The sequence below is a fragment of the Microtus ochrogaster genome, unplaced genomic scaffold (genome assembly GCF_000317375.1).
Source record: "Microtus ochrogaster isolate Prairie Vole_2 unplaced genomic scaffold, MicOch1.0 UNK90, whole genome shotgun sequence".
Lineage (NCBI taxonomy): Eukaryota > Metazoa > Chordata > Mammalia > Rodentia > Cricetidae > Microtus > Microtus ochrogaster.
Genome location: NW_004949188.1, coordinates 1,169,109 through 1,184,434, shown reverse-complemented (window position 1 = coordinate 1,184,434; position 15,326 = coordinate 1,169,109). Strand labels below are relative to the sequence as shown.

General features: G+C 47.7%; 1 protein-coding gene across 1 annotated transcript in view; it reads right to left on the bottom strand.

Annotated features, from left to right (window-relative positions):
* The window catches only part of Cacna1a (calcium voltage-gated channel subunit alpha1 A), a 243,021-nt gene that overhangs the window by 107,503 nt on the left and 120,192 nt on the right, over window positions 1–15,326 (bottom strand). The window contains 4 exon segments of the mRNA XM_026777920.1: window positions 4,876–4,965; window positions 7,072–7,128; window positions 10,490–10,605; window positions 12,631–12,734. Of these exon segments, the coding sequence (XP_026633721.1) occupies window positions 4,876–4,965; window positions 7,072–7,128; window positions 10,490–10,605; window positions 12,631–12,734 (367 nt within the window).

Sequence of the window (15,326 nt, the reverse complement as noted above, 5' to 3'; positions counted from 1 at the left end):
TCCATGGCCTCTACATGGTCCTCCCTGGCCTCTACATGGTCCTCCATGGCCTCTACATGCAAGCAGGACACACACCTGCAAACACGGATACACACACCACAAACACTAACATTTAAAAAGTCTAAATGGAATATAATAATTTTTTAAAAATGTTTTCATGGTGTGTGTGTGTGTGTGTGTGTGTGTGTGTGTGTGTGTGTGCACGTGCGTGCACGTGTGCCATGTGAATACAGATGCTCATGAGGCCAGGAAAGGATCAGCATCACCAGTGGATGTGAGTGTGGGAACTGACTCAGGTGTTTTAACCCACTGAGTATCTCTCCAGGCCCCGAGTGTAATAACCGATTGGAGCCTCTACCTACAGAGGCTTCCCCTTTCTCTCGTGCTCCATACTCTCTATTTCCTTTCTTTCTTTACTTTTTTGACAGTGCCAAGAATGGAACTCAGGGCCTTGCACACAGCAGGCACACACAGTAGGTGAACACTCTATTACTGAGTCACGGCCCCTACCATTTATGATTAATTATTTTTATAAAAGTAATTACATTTAATACAAGTAGACACAAATCGCAGATAAGCTGGTGGATTGCACAACTGGACTTTTTAAACTACTTGCTATGATGGTTTGTGTGTGTGCACCCATCCACGTAGACCAGCAGAGGATGTCAGGTACCCCGGAACTAGGGTGTTGTGAACTGCCCTATATGGGTGCTGGGAATGGAACCACCAGAGTCTCACAGGGGCAGTGAGCGACTTCCCTGTTGTGCCATCTGCAGCCTCTGTAGGTGGTTCTGAAGCATGTCTACACCGCAGCATGGCTAGCTTGAGCAGTTACCGTGTGTATTACTGTTACGATTTGCCTCTTACGTGTTTCCAGCCTCTAGCGTAAATGGGAGGGGGTGAACACTTTATGAGTTGTGGTCTAGAGGGATGTGCTGGGTGGCTTCTGTCAACTTGACTCAAACCTTGATCTATCTGGGAAGAGGGAATCTTAATTGAGAAAATACCTCCGAGAGACCGGCCTGTAGGCAAGCCTGTGGGAGACTGGTGTGCAAGGGAGGGGCCCAGTCCACTGTGGGCGTTGCCACCGCTAGGCAGATGGTAAGGTTTGGGGGGGAGCAGGCAGAGCAAGCCAGAGGGAGCAAGCCAGTAAGCAGCACTGCTTGAGCCACTGGGATGCATGCCTCCTGCACAAGAGAATAAGTCACTTCTGAAGAACTAACAGTCGGTAAAGGGGTCAGAGATGGAGCTGAGTAGGGGAGCAGGCCCTAAGGCACTCACTGGGCTGTGCCCTCAGCTTTGCAAAGCCAAGTAAACAAAGAAAGAAAAGCTGCATGAACAGTAAGTCAAGGAATTGATCTTATTAAATTAATGAATCTATAATTAAATAATGCCAAGTGATATATCATAAATAAATCAGGAACATTACAGATTGATGCCTCCACTAAGGAGTGTCCAGAGTGTCAGACTCCCCTCATCCTCGTCAGCATGGGGTTGGATCACTTTTTCATGTTTGTCAGAACGAAGGATGAGGAAGACCAGAAGCTCGCTAAGAGTGGGCACTCGTCTAGCTCACAAGGTCTCAAGTACACAACAACATCACTGAAATGCTTGCCTACTAAGATTGAACAAAGCAAAGAGTGGGGCCTGCAAGGCGGCTCAGCGGGTAAAGGTTCTCGCCCTGAGGCCCGATGACTGGAGTTGGTGCTCTAGGACCCACATGAGAGAAAGACAGAACCTACTTCCACAAGCTGGCTTCCACACGTGTATGCTGACATGCATGTCTGCACATGCACATGAACACACATACTATACAAAATATTTTTGAGGCAAGGTCTTACCATGTAGCCTTGGCTGACCTGGAACTCTAGGTAGACCAGGCTGGCCTCATACTCATAGACATGCACCTGCCTCTGCCTCCTGAGTGCTGGGATTAAAGGTGTGCGCCACTACATCTGGACAGACTTATTTTTACATGACGTGTATGAGCATTTTGTCTGCATGTATGTAAGAGCACCATACATAGCTGAGGGAGGTCAGAAGAGGATGTCAGATTTCCCTGGACATACAGATGGTTGTGAGCTGCCATGTGGGCGCTGGGAATTGAACCATGGCCCTCTGCAAGAGCAGTCAGTGCTCTTAATTCTCTGAGGTATCTCTCCATTCCCTAACAAATATAATAATAATAATAATAATAATAATAAAAAAAAGGGAAATCCAGACCTGGTGGCTCACACCTTAAATTCCAGAACCTGGGAGGCAGAGGCATTTAGATCTTTGTGAGACCCAGGTCAGTCAGGGTTACACAATGAGACCACGTGTGGCAATAAATAAATTAAATAAAATTAGGAGGAGGAGGAGGAGGAAGAAGGAAAGACAGACAGACAGGCAGACAGATCTTAAGGCCAACTGACTGAAAGCAGGAAACAAATCAGACATTGCAATCAACACCTTCTCAAAGGACATGAGCAGGTGGGCCCACAAATGGAAACAGAAATAACAGTCATTACAAACAAAAGTGTGTTAGGACAGCGAAAACAAGCTTTAAAATAGCATTACAAAGCTCCCTAACTGGGTAAGGGACTGTACAACAGCAGGTGGGGGCCGGTGACAATCTGTCTTGGACAAGTTTGTGAATGAGTCCTGTTATTCAAGCATGGAATGGCCTAGGGAGTGAGGAGCTGGGAGTCAGTCATTCCTCTCTTTGTTCCTGTAATTATCCCCAGGAGCACGCCCACCGGTGTGGGATAACCAGGGATGTGCACAGCAGGGTTTTTCCTCAGAGAACCCGGCAAGGAGGAGGTGTCATCTAGTAGAGCCACCCTTGGGGCCCTGAGTTCCAGAGAAATGGTGCTACCGATGAGATTAGAAGGGTGTGTATGCACGAGTCCCCTCCCCATCGCACCCCCAAACATCCCCAGTGCCTTTGAAGTTCGGTCACTATACTCGCCAGTGGCACTGCTGAGAGGCACCTTTGCAGCACGGAGCCTTCAGCTCTCACTCAATGTCATCTCTGAGAAGCCTTCCTTGACCACGCTCTACTGTGTCAGGGTGGGCCAAGCCTGGTCTTCATCTCTACAGCTCCGTTATTCTTTCGGAATAGAATTTTTTTTTCCAGTGTGTGTTTTAAATTTTTAAAATTTGCATTAGTAAATTAATTAACTTACTGTAACACATGGGCCACAGTGCGTATGTGAAGTTAGGGGACCCTCCATGTGGATCCTGGGGATTAAACTCAGGTCAGGCTTGGCAGCAAGCCTTTGCTGACCTGTCCTGGAACTCCCTTTGTTTCTGTGCGAATGTGTCTGGTGTGTGTATGTGTTTGCATGCTCTCTGTGCATGTTTGTCTCTATGTGGGTGACATCTGTGTGGAGCCCAGAGGAGAGCCTGAGGGAGCATCCTCAGGAACCCTGCACCTCCTCTGAGATCGGGTCTCCCACTGGCCTGGACCCAGCGATTAGGCGAGACTGGCTGGCCAGTGAGTCTGCTGTCATCAGCGCTGGGATTACAAGTGTTCTGCTCTGTCTGGCTTGATGTGGGTTCTGGGGTTGAACCCAGGTGTCCCTGCTTTCAAGGCAAGCATTTTATGGACTGAGCCATCCCCAGCCCCAAATCTCTTTTTAATGTGTGTTCTCATTGGGTAGAGACTTTCACGTGGGTGGGAATTCTGCTTCATGGGGATATGGGGAACCCAGCACCATGACCCCAGACTGACATTCCTAATCTAAAGATACAAATGCGTGTATCTTTACACGCCACGTGTGGAAAAGTCCATGACGGCGCTGGCAAGACCGCTAAAGTGCTCTGGAACTCCAGAGAGCTGTCCTCTCGCTTCTGAAACAGCACTGTGGCATGTGGGTCCTCTCCCAGCACACCATACACAACAAGATAATAAAAAAAATCACACATCAACATTATTTCCTGTACAAAATTGTGTTCCAAAATACAGTGTGACTTATTCATGGTGTGTCTCTGTATCAAGTGCCGTGAGTGTGGAGTCTGAGGGCAACTTGAGATGGTTCTCTCCTTTCTCCATATTGATTCCGGGTATCGAACTCAGGTCCTCGAGCTTAGTGGCAAGCACCTCTACCTGCTGAGCCATCTTGCCTGCCCACAATGTTGTTGTTATTATTATTATACTATTTTCAGACAGAGTCACACCATGCAACTCTTGTTATCCTGGAATTCACGGAGATCCATGTCATGGGATTAAGCGCATGCACCTCCATCCCTGGTAATACAAAAGCCTTTTAAAAGAGGCCTAAAATTACCTTTAGGCTCTGTGTATGAGAAACAAATCAATGTTGTTCTAGACGTTGGTTCCACGCCTAAGACATGACACATCTATATGGAAATATTCCCAAGTCTGGAAATGCCCGGAATCTGAAACAGTTTGGGTACGCAGGGTTTTGTTTTGTCACGTGTATTTGTTTTTGAAACAGGGTCTCATTGCGTAGTTCAGCTGGCCAGGAACTTGTTAGGCAGACCAGGCTCTGACTCACAGATTCAGCTGCCTCTGCCTGAGCATGCGGAGATCACAGGTGTGCCCACCACGCCCCGCTATGCAGAGTATTCTGGAGTAGGGACACTCAGCTGTAATGGGTTTAGCCAAGGTAACTAGGGGTAAATGAGTAAAGTTTGGACTTAACCTACAGTAAAGAGATTCGTGGGGCTCCTTTAGTTGGGAGACTACAATAATATTACGAGACAAGATCCAACCAGGTATGAGAAACAAAACCAAAAAAACCAAAGCAGAATGGGGGGGCGGGTCATGATGTGACCTTCAAGACACTGGCATATCCAGCTGCCCAGCCTAGGGCTCGGCCTCCCATTTCTGGGTGATGGACAGTGTCTGGCACAGAGATAGGGACTTACCCACAGACGCAATGTCACCCAGCTGGTCCTCGGCCTCCTCAGGGTTGAGCAGGTCCGTCTTGCTTTTCTTCAGGGTAGCTCTCCGCAGAGCTCCAACAAGGGAAACATGGCGAGAGAAGACAGCATTACCCTTTCATGCCAGGGTGGCAGCAGACATAGCGTGCTGCCATGCCCACTGAACCACAGCATGCCCACTGCATCCACGTGCAAGCTGCCACTGGGGAAGGCAGGGAGTCCAGACAGGAGTCTAGTACTGTTCAGTTATAGTCCGAAGTCTAGGCTCAGAAACACTGTTTTCAACCTGGCCAGTTTTTATTATTTATTTTAATTAGCAATTATTATTTTATGTGCCTGGGTATTTTGCCTGAGTGTATGTCTGTGTAGTACATGTGTACAGTGCACACAGGGCAGAAGAAAGCATCTCATTCCTTGAGACTGGAGTTAAGTATGTTGTGGTCCACCATGTGGGTGCTGAGAAAGTAAACCCAGGTCCTCTGGAAGAGCAGCCGGCACTCTTAACCTCTCGACCATCTCTCCAGTCCTGTTTGTTTTCTGAGATAGGGTCTCACTACATAGTCCTGGCTGCCCTGGCACACACAGAAATTCACCTGCTTCTGCCTCTGGAGCACTGAGATCACAGGTGTGCATCACAATGCTGGCTCTGGTCCATTTGAATATTCAGAGCAGGGTTCACGTCCTAGAAGTCCTGGGACAGGAGGTATAGTCCACCCTTAACCTAGCACACACGTGCTGCACTGGCTGGGGCTGGGGCAACTGTCCCGTGCCAAGGCTTGTTCCCCAAGGCTCTCTAGCAGATATACACTCTAAAGGAGACTTGGAACACTTCAGAGAGAATCACTTTCTACTCCCAAGTAAAAGATCTGTGATTCTTAATTTCTTTTTGTCATTTTGCTATTTAAATTTTTTCCTAATTGTTTTTTTGTTGTTGCTGCACAAAATAGTGGTTTTTAAGAAAAGATTTAAGCAGGGTGGTGGTGGTGCATGCCTTTAATCCCAGCACTTGGGAGGCAGAGGCAGGCAGGCAGATCTCTGCAGGCTCAAAGCCAGCCTGGTCTACAAGAGCTAGTTCCAGGACAGGCTTTAGAGTTACAGAGAAACCCAGTCTCGAAAAAACAAAAGAAAAAAAAAAGATTTAAAAAAGAAATCAAGTGCATGTGTATTTGTGCACACGAGTGGCCAGAAGAGGGGTCAGACCCTCTGGAGTTGGAGAGACAGGCGTGAGCTGTCATGTGGGCTCTGGAAGGGGAACCTGGGTCCTCTGGAAGAGCAGCAAGCGCTCTTAACTGAGGATTCATCTCTCCAGACTCCCCCAAATAGTAGGACATTTTTATACACCTGTAACACTGCACTGTACTTCCTACCTGTCTTCCACTGCTTTTCCCTGCGCCTACTGCACCCACTGCTGGGAGGGGCTGGGATTTAGGAAGCAACTGAGCTGCAGGGATCTGGGTGGTTGGAGTGGACCACATTTTTCAGGGACAGTAAGGGTGGGCAGTCATCCCCCCCCCTTTCTTGGCAGTGCTGCAGACGAATCCCAGAACTTTATGCATGTGCTCTGTCAGTCTAGCCAGGAGATGGGATTCTTCCTCATTATTAGTAACAATGGTGTGTGTGCACGTATGTGTGTGTGTATGTATGTGTGTACACGCATGTGTGTGCACGTATGTGTGTGCACGTATGTGTGTGCGCGCACGTATGTGTGTGCACGTATGTGTGTGTGCACGTGTGTGTGTGCACGTATGTGTGTGTGCACGTATGTGTGTGTGTATGTGTTAGCTTGTGTGCATGAATGTGTGCACACACTTCTTTCTCTGCTTCTGCCATGTGGGTTCTGGGGATGGACCTCAGGCCACTAAGCTTGCACACAGACATCTTCATCCACTGAATCATCTCACCAGCCCTATTATGTGCACTTCACAGAAGAGCAACACTGTGGACACACAGTTAAAGGAGAAAAGGGCAAGTCAGGAATGAACCTCCCCCTGCTCCCCATGAGATTCTAAAATTCCTCCCAGAGGCCCATTCCTCAATAACTCAAACCTCCATGCACAGCCCAGTCTCACATCTCTTCCTGGCATGGCCTACTTATACCGGCTAGAACCAGTCACCCGTGCCCAGCCCCAGCTAACCCCACGCCCCTGGGACCCGCCTTCATGCTGGGCTCAGAGCAGTTACCATCAAAAGGGTGTCTCTGCTCCACGTCGGTTTCGTCTTCTGCAAGGATCACCTCTTCTGAGGAGAAAAGCATTGTTAAGGTCCTTCCTGAAGGGCTTTCCAGACTGACCATCAAGGACGGACCCTGGCCACACTCACTGCCCCCGGCCAATGGTCCAGTCCAACCTGATCCAGGCAGCTCAGCTGCTTTCTGCATGCTGGCCCCACCTAGCAGAGGGTACAATCGGCAGCAGAAGTAGTTTGGATGTAATTTAGGCATAGGTGGACTCCACACTGTGGAACAGCGCTTTGGGGACGGGGCAGGTCCTTAAGTTACAGGATGTGTGTCCTTGGAAGGGACATATGAGCTCTTTGCACAAGTCAGCTGTCAGGGTAAGCCTGCTCTTCGCCCATTTCACTTCCTTGTCTGCTGATGTCTATTAAGTCCAAGCTCCACCACGTCCAGCACAGACCTAGAGTCTTCTCTAGGCTGAGTTCCTTTGGAGCCATGACCTTGAACCTTAGTTCTGTGGTCAGACGTGAAACATTTGAGCCCCCAGACCCCAGATGGTGGTTGGTGTTTGGGAAGGTTGCTTGGAGGAAGCAAGTCACTGGGGGCGGGTCTTCCGGTTTACAGCCAAGCCCCACATCTTGTTCTGATTCTGCTTGCCCGCTGAGTGTGAATGTCATGCAACCAGCCAGCCTACTGCTCCTGCCATCATACCTCCACCTCCCCGCTGCCATGTCTACCCACACTGACCGGCTCTATCACTTTGGAGCTGTGTGGAGCCAAAACAAAACCTTTGCCTCTTAGGTTGCTTTCATCACAGCAGGAAGAAAGTAAGAGACACTTAGTAACCGCTGATGTTTACCTCTTCCGGTCAGTAGTCCGCCTTGGATACCATGTTATAACTACAACTGGATTAATGTAACAGCATCAGGCTTCTGGCCCTGCTCAGCCTGGCCTGCCAGGGACACTAGTTCCTTCTGCTCCAGGACCTCTGCACTAGCTCTTTCCCCTCTCTCAACCTTTCTCCCACTCAGCAACCCCAGAGCTCCCCTTTCACTTCCTTTTGTCTGTGTTCAGATTTGTTTGTTCAGGGAGACCTTAGCTGTTCAGTTGATCCTAGCTATCCCCTGCCACCTTGCCTTTTCTCTTCCCTACTTCTGTGTTTGAGACAGTCTCGCTGTGTAGCCCAGGCTGGCCTCCCACTCCTGATCCTCCCGTTTTACTGCCCCAGTGCTTAGACAAGGTGTTTCAGGATGCCTGGTCTTGCTTATTTTCCTTCTTTGCTCTTGGTGGTGGAGCTTGTCTCTCACTAGCCAGCAGCAGGGATCTGCCACATTCTCAGTGTGTACGACCACTGCGCATGGCACAGAGCATGTGTCCTGTTTTTGCCAGACGCCTGGTAAATAAACACATGCCTACTGACGTGAGGTGCTACTCTGACCGGCTCAGCCTGGGTGTCTTACTGAATCCTCAGCAGCCCTGTGAACAGGTGGTCTGCTCCCCACAGGGACTGGTTCTGCTTCCACAGATTGACCCCAACACAGCCCCGAAACACTGAGACAAAAGTGCATCTATATGGAATATTAGTTTAAGATGTGTTGCATTCTTTTATGTTGCATTTGTTTAATCTGTAAGGCTATGTTATTTGCCTGTCTAAAACATTTGATTGGTCTAATAAAGAGCTGAACGGCCAATACCTAGGCAGGAGAGGGATAGGTGGGGCTGCCAGGCAGAGAGAATAAATAGAAGGAGAAATCCAGGGAACAGAAGAAGCCAGGGAACAGAAGGGGCCAGCCACACAGCCAGCCACTCTGTCAGCCATGGAAGAAAAAGGGGAGAAAGGCATATAGAATAAAGAAAGGTAAAAAAGCCCAGAGGCAAAATGCAAAAGAAGATAAATGGGTTAGTTTAAATTAGAAAAGCTGGCAAGAAACAAACCATGCTAAGGCCAGGTATTCATAAGTAAGAATAAGTCTCCATGTATTTATTTGGCAGTTGGGTGGCAGGCTCCCAAAGAATAAAAAAGAAAGAAACAAACAAACCCAACAACATCTGTACCTAACGTTCACAGACATTTTTCTTGTCCTTCCCTAGTAATACACAACTGCCTAAGGCACTAGGCTACTGTGAGTCCAAGACCCCATTGGAGGTGGCCTGAAGGCTACAGATATACTAGGTCATTCTGTAGGGCTCTGGGCATTTGCTGATTCTGGTGTCTGTGGGTTCCTGAAACCAAGCACCCAGACGCCACTGGATTCCGTCACTATCACCACCTTCATTTAACAGCTAAGGAAACTGAGTCATTGTAGAGGTACAGGGCTAAGAGGAGTTGGAGATGGGACATGCACCCATGTTTGATTTAAAACATGACTAGGATAAACCAGCTGTGGCAGAAGCAAGAGGATCAGGAGTCCATGGTCATCCTTGGCTAGTTTGAGACTAGTCTGGGCTACGTGAGCAACAAGCCCCTGTCTCCAAAGCAAACATACACGCCTTTAATCCCAGCACTCTGGAGGCAGAGGCAGGTGGATCTCTGTGAGCTAGAGGCCAACCTGGTCTACAGAGTGAGTTCCAGGACAGGCTCCAAAGCTACAGAGAAACCCTGTCAACAAACAAAACCAACCAACTAACCAAACAGAAACAAGAAATGGTCTCTCTCTCTCTCTCTCTCTCTCTCTCTCTCTCTCTCTCTCTCTCTCTCTCTCTCTCTCATTTGAAGGAGGTCTCACTATATAGCCCTGGCTAGCTTCAAACCTAACCTTCCTGTCTTAGCCTCATGTGATGGTTGGTTTTAATGTCACCTTTTTACAAATCAGAATCGTTTGAATGGGAAGCCTTGTCTGAGGAATGGTCTTGTCTTATCTGGTGTGGTGTAGCAGCCCAGAGGGCAATGGCATGGCAGAGGAGGTTGTCTGGGTCTCTCTCAGAGGAGCCAATCTCTCCTTCATTTGCTGCTGCTGATCCTCCTCTGGTATCAGAACCAGCTTTTCCAGGCTTCTGTCACTGAGGACATGTGACTCTCCAGGTTTTTGGTACCAGTTAGGGACTTCCAAGGCACCCAAGCCTGGAGATGGAGGAACTACTGTGTCCCTGGGCTTTGCAGTGTGGAGAACAAGCCAGTAACCAGTGTTCCTCCATGGTGTCTGTTTCATCAATTCCTGCCTTGAACTTGTGCCCTTGACTTCCCTCAAGGGTGGGCTATAAAGAGTAAGCTAAGATCGACCCTTTTGGTCATAGTGTTTGCCAAAGCAAGAGCAAGTGAACCAGTAGCGCCTCCAACGCTGGGCTCCAGGTGGGCATCACAGGCCCTGCTCCGCAGCTGGCAACTTGAATCCTCTGTCTCCACCCAGCACCCTCCCTTAGACCCCTCCAAAGGGCAACTGCGATTCTGGGATGCCATCCCTGGACCCCAGGGTGAAAGGACCTAACCTGCTTTTGAGATCCACTCCATGTATCCATTGAGCTCACGTTCAATCTGCTGTTGTCTCCTGAGCTTCAGAAAAGCCCTCCGGTTCTCCACACGCTCCCTTTCTTTGGCAAACTCCCTGCAGGATCACAGAGAAGCCAGAGGTTGGCGGTGATAGGGTTTGATCGGGAAACACCCGTCGACCATGGGCAGAGCCCTGGGATCCCCCCACAGCACAACATAAACCTGGCATGGGAGCACGTGCCTCTTATCCCAGCCCTCAGAAGACGGAGGCAGGAGAATCACAAACCCAAGGTCATCATTCTGGGCTACAGGAGACCCTGTCTTAAAAACAGAAAACACTCTCTTGACTCCCCCAACAACACGGATTCTTTTGTTAGGAAAACTTTCAGAGGCCACGTGTGTTTGGGGATGCAGTGAAGTGCAGTGGTTCTCAACACGGAAGTCAGCCCTCTAGGAGGGCGTCCTAATCTTTTAGGGCTGGGAGCGTCTGACAGTGTACACATTTCCTGATGTTCCCATACATCTGAGCTTGAAGCTAAGCCAACTGTTGCTGCCACACACCAATTCCCTCTCTCAGAACACTCCTGCTAAACCCTTCCAGTCCGCTTGCTGTCAGCAGTTCTTCTTCCTGTTTGGCTCACAGGGCAGCCATCTTGAGACATCAACTATCCGTCAGCAAAAGTCTTGGATAAGGACGTCAGAGTGAAAACCTGGAGGAACCAGGGGTTGCTATTGGCAGCATCGGGCTGCAACATGTGCTCCCACAATTCTTTGCTGAGAAATAGGGAGTCTATTTATAATTTAGTTTTCTAAAAAAGATTTATTTATTATGTATTCAGTGTTCTGTCTGTCTGTATGCTTGCTGGCCAGAAGAGGGCACCAGATCGCATTACAGATGGCTGTGAGCCACTATGTGGTTGCTGGGAATTGAACCCAGGACCTCTGGAAGAGCAGTCAGTGCTCTTAACTTCTGAGCCATCTCTCCAGCCCCTTAAGTTTTTTTTTAACTAAAGTAATTTTGGGGATTTGGGGGCATTTGTGTTAGAATGCATTCAACATACTTATTTATAATTTTTATTTACGTGTGTGTGTGTATATGTACCACACTTGCACAGGTGCCCTTGGAGTCTAGAAGAGGATGTCAGATCCCCTACAGCTGGAGTTACAGGTGGTTACAAGCTGCCCAATGTGGATATCGAGAACTGAACTTGGGTCTTCTGCAACAGCAGTAATCACTCTTTTCTGGTTTAGATGTATGTGTTTGAGCGTTTTGCCTGCAGGTATGTGTGAGCATCAGGTATGTGCCTGGTGCCAGAGGAGGCCAGAATAGGGCATCAGACCCCTGGGAACCAAGCCCATGCCCTCAACTGTTGAATTATCTTTCTAGCCCCATACCTGTATTGAGACAGGGTTTCACTATGGTCTTGAATGCCCAGAGATGCACTTGCTGTCGCCTCCAGAGCACTGGGATCAAGGACGTGTGTCAACATGACCAGCCTATCCATAAGCATGCTTGACTGCTGGGCTATCTCTTCAGTCCCAAGGAAAACACGTTTGATTTTGTTATGTATTTTTTTTGTTGTCATTGTTTTATTTTTATGAGACAGTGTCTCACTCTGTAACCCAACTTGGCCTGGGATGACTATGAAGTACATTTGTGGCGATTCTCCTGTCTCTACTTCCTGAGTGCTGGGATTACATGTGTGAGTCACTGCCCATAGCTTCATAGCTTGTTATTTATTTTATTTTTTTAAGATTTATTTATTTGCATTTTGTGTGTATGGGTGTTTTGCTTGCATGTATGTCTGTGTACTATGTATATGCCTGGTACCTGAAGGTCAAAAATAGTTGTTGGATTCCCTGGAACTAGAGTTAAAGATGATTGTTAATGGCCATCTGGGTTCACTTAAGTCCTTTGGAAGAGCAGCTAGTGTTCTCAAACACTATGCCATCTCTCCAGCTCCCCAAAGTATTGGTTTTATATATATAAAAAACCAACAGACAAGAAAACCCAGTAAGGGCTTCCTCAGTGATCGATCCTAGCAGTACACAATCTATACAGTGGGCTTGCTGATGAAACCAGGAAAGATGTTTATTCATTAGGAAGAGTAGGATGGAGGGTGGAGTAGCAGAGACTTACCCAGATAGCACACCCAGCACAAGGTTCAGCATAAAAAAGGAGCCGATGATGATGAGGGGGATGAAGTACAACCAGTTCCAAGTGTTCCCTGAGGCATCGTTGCTCTGCAGAGTGCAAAGGGGGAAACCATGTGAGATGGGAGTGGGACCCAGGTGGGACTGAGGAGGAGCAGTAGGGTTAGCGTCACATCTCCTGTGATTGAAGCCAAGTGGAGGATAAAGTTTAGATGGTGCGGAATATCATCAAGGTACCACCAGGGGACAAAGCTCTCTCATGTCACACACAGTTCTCAAGGTATCTGGGAGCCAAGGTGATGCCTAAGAGGATTTTGGACCTGAGTCTGAAATGAGAAGGAAACACACACACACACACACACACACACCACACACACACACACACACACTCACACACACACACCACTGAAATGTAGAAAAGAATGAATCCCTGGATCCCACATGAGTCTTTACATAGTCACCATTTCCCCTTAGAGGAAGCATATGGTTACAGTCTCATAGTCTGGTGAATTCAGAGCCACAAGCCTGTTCCTCAAGTTTATCTCCTTCACTTCCTGGAATGTGATGAGAATCACATGACAGAAAACTATCTCTGTAGGAGTCCACAGATAGAATACTTCTGAGGTGGAGAACAGAAAACTGAAAGAGAATGAGGGGAAAAGAAGATGAAAACAGAAAATGAAGAGGATGAAGAAAGGAGGGGGGATGGGATGAGAGGAAAAGGGGAGAGCTGGTTGCAGGGAATGACTGGTATGGATACTAAGTGAGCATTTACTATGTGCCTGCCCTCCTCTAAACATATCACTTATATAATTCACTTGTATCTTCTTCACAAAACACTATATAACCACCATGTGCCCTTTTACAACTGGAATGAAGGCTGAGAAAGACAACCAACAAGCCCAGAGTCACAGAGTGCCAGATGTGAGTTTTGAATGTCCAAATCTGTGGACCTGACCTGTGTCCTGGAGAAGATTCTCCTACAGTCTAGGGATACAGGATCCTTCCATTGGTTGATCACCTGTGGCACTTGGAAAATGTGAGTTCTTAAGTGTGGCTTTAAAAGCTCATCTTTAGAAGTAAGCACAAGTATTATAGGAAGAAAGCTAAAACAATAAAGGCTGATATTACAATCCCTAGTGAGGCTATGGAGCAACTGGAACATTAAGGTCCTGCTGACACAAAGGAACTATAATATATTAGGAACTAAATATAATATATTTGTTGCTGTTGTAACAAAAGTCACAAATTGGATGGCTTTAAAATGGAAATTTATCTCACAGTTCTGTAGGGTAGAACTCTAAGGTCAATTTGTGGGCATGGTTGGTTCTTCTGAAGGCCGGGAGAGGATCTGTTTCCCATCTTTCTCCAGGCATCTGATACTTCTCTGGCCGTCCTGTGTCACTCACTTCCAACTCTGCCTTTATCTTAGCATAGCATACTTCCTGTGTGTGTCTGACTATATTTATCCTTTCTATAAAGGCATCAGTCATATGGCTTAGGGACATCTACTGACCCCAATATAATAAATTACATATACAGTGACTATTTCCAAATCAAGTCACATTTTGAGCTATTGGTGGTGGTGATAAGATTTTTACTATGGTTTGTTGACATTGTTTGTGTCAGGGCTGAAACCTAGTGCCTGCGCATGTGACAGAAGAACTCTAGGACTGAATCACACACCCAGACCTGTTGTTTGCTCAGGAAGGGTAGCATAATATAGCCCAGGCTGCCCTCAAATTTCTGATCTTGCTGCCTGGGATGACAGCCATGCACCAACACACCAAGATAATATAAGTTTTGAAAGGACAGAGCTCTCTGAGAAATAGCAGTTTCTACTCAAACTGATGGGTGCATCACCAAGCCCTGGCCACGCCACTCCCAGATGGTTACCCAATGGAAATGTGAAGCTATGTTCACCTCAGACATGCACAAGAATCTTCACAGTGCACACCAGAAAGATGCCCCAAGCTGTGAACAATCTAGAACATTACCAGCAGGAGGCGGTATACAAGAGTGGAATTCGGATGACAGGCTGCCACAGGAACTGTACAGCAAGGCCAAGTGAAAATGTCCACACACAGACAGCACACACGTGTGACTCCTAGCCAGACAGAGAATTACATGTTGTATAGCAATTTCTTCTGAGATAAAACCAGTGACTTCAGAGGGAGGTTTCTTAATAGACAGAGGATGTTCCTTTTTTGGGGGGGAGTTGTTTTGTTTTGGACAGAGGATGTTCTAAGGGGAGGTGAAACAATCCACTTTGCAGAGATGCTCCTTAAATTCAGAAGCAAACAATTCAAAATCTTCAGGAAGCCTCTGAAACTGACCAGATTCACTACGCCTCTCCCCACCCAAGGGCTGCTGCTAGACTCTCAGACAAGACGAGCCTCCTGAGAGAAGTAGGGACCAGACACACTGCTTGAGAGATACCTGCACCACTGAGCCACCTGAGAGAGTCTTCTACCTGTTGACCTGGTTGCAGGTGTAGTGCATTCCAAGTCTCCAGTTTTTGTGAGCTGCCACCATTGCGGGAGTGGGCTTTGGTGATGAGTCATTTTTGTTCTTTTAAGTAACCTCTTACACACAGTCCTGTAAGTAACCTCAGGAAAACTTACTGGATCACCACATGACTTTGGTGGTGTCCGTGCTTTGGTTCCCTATCTGAGGTGGGTG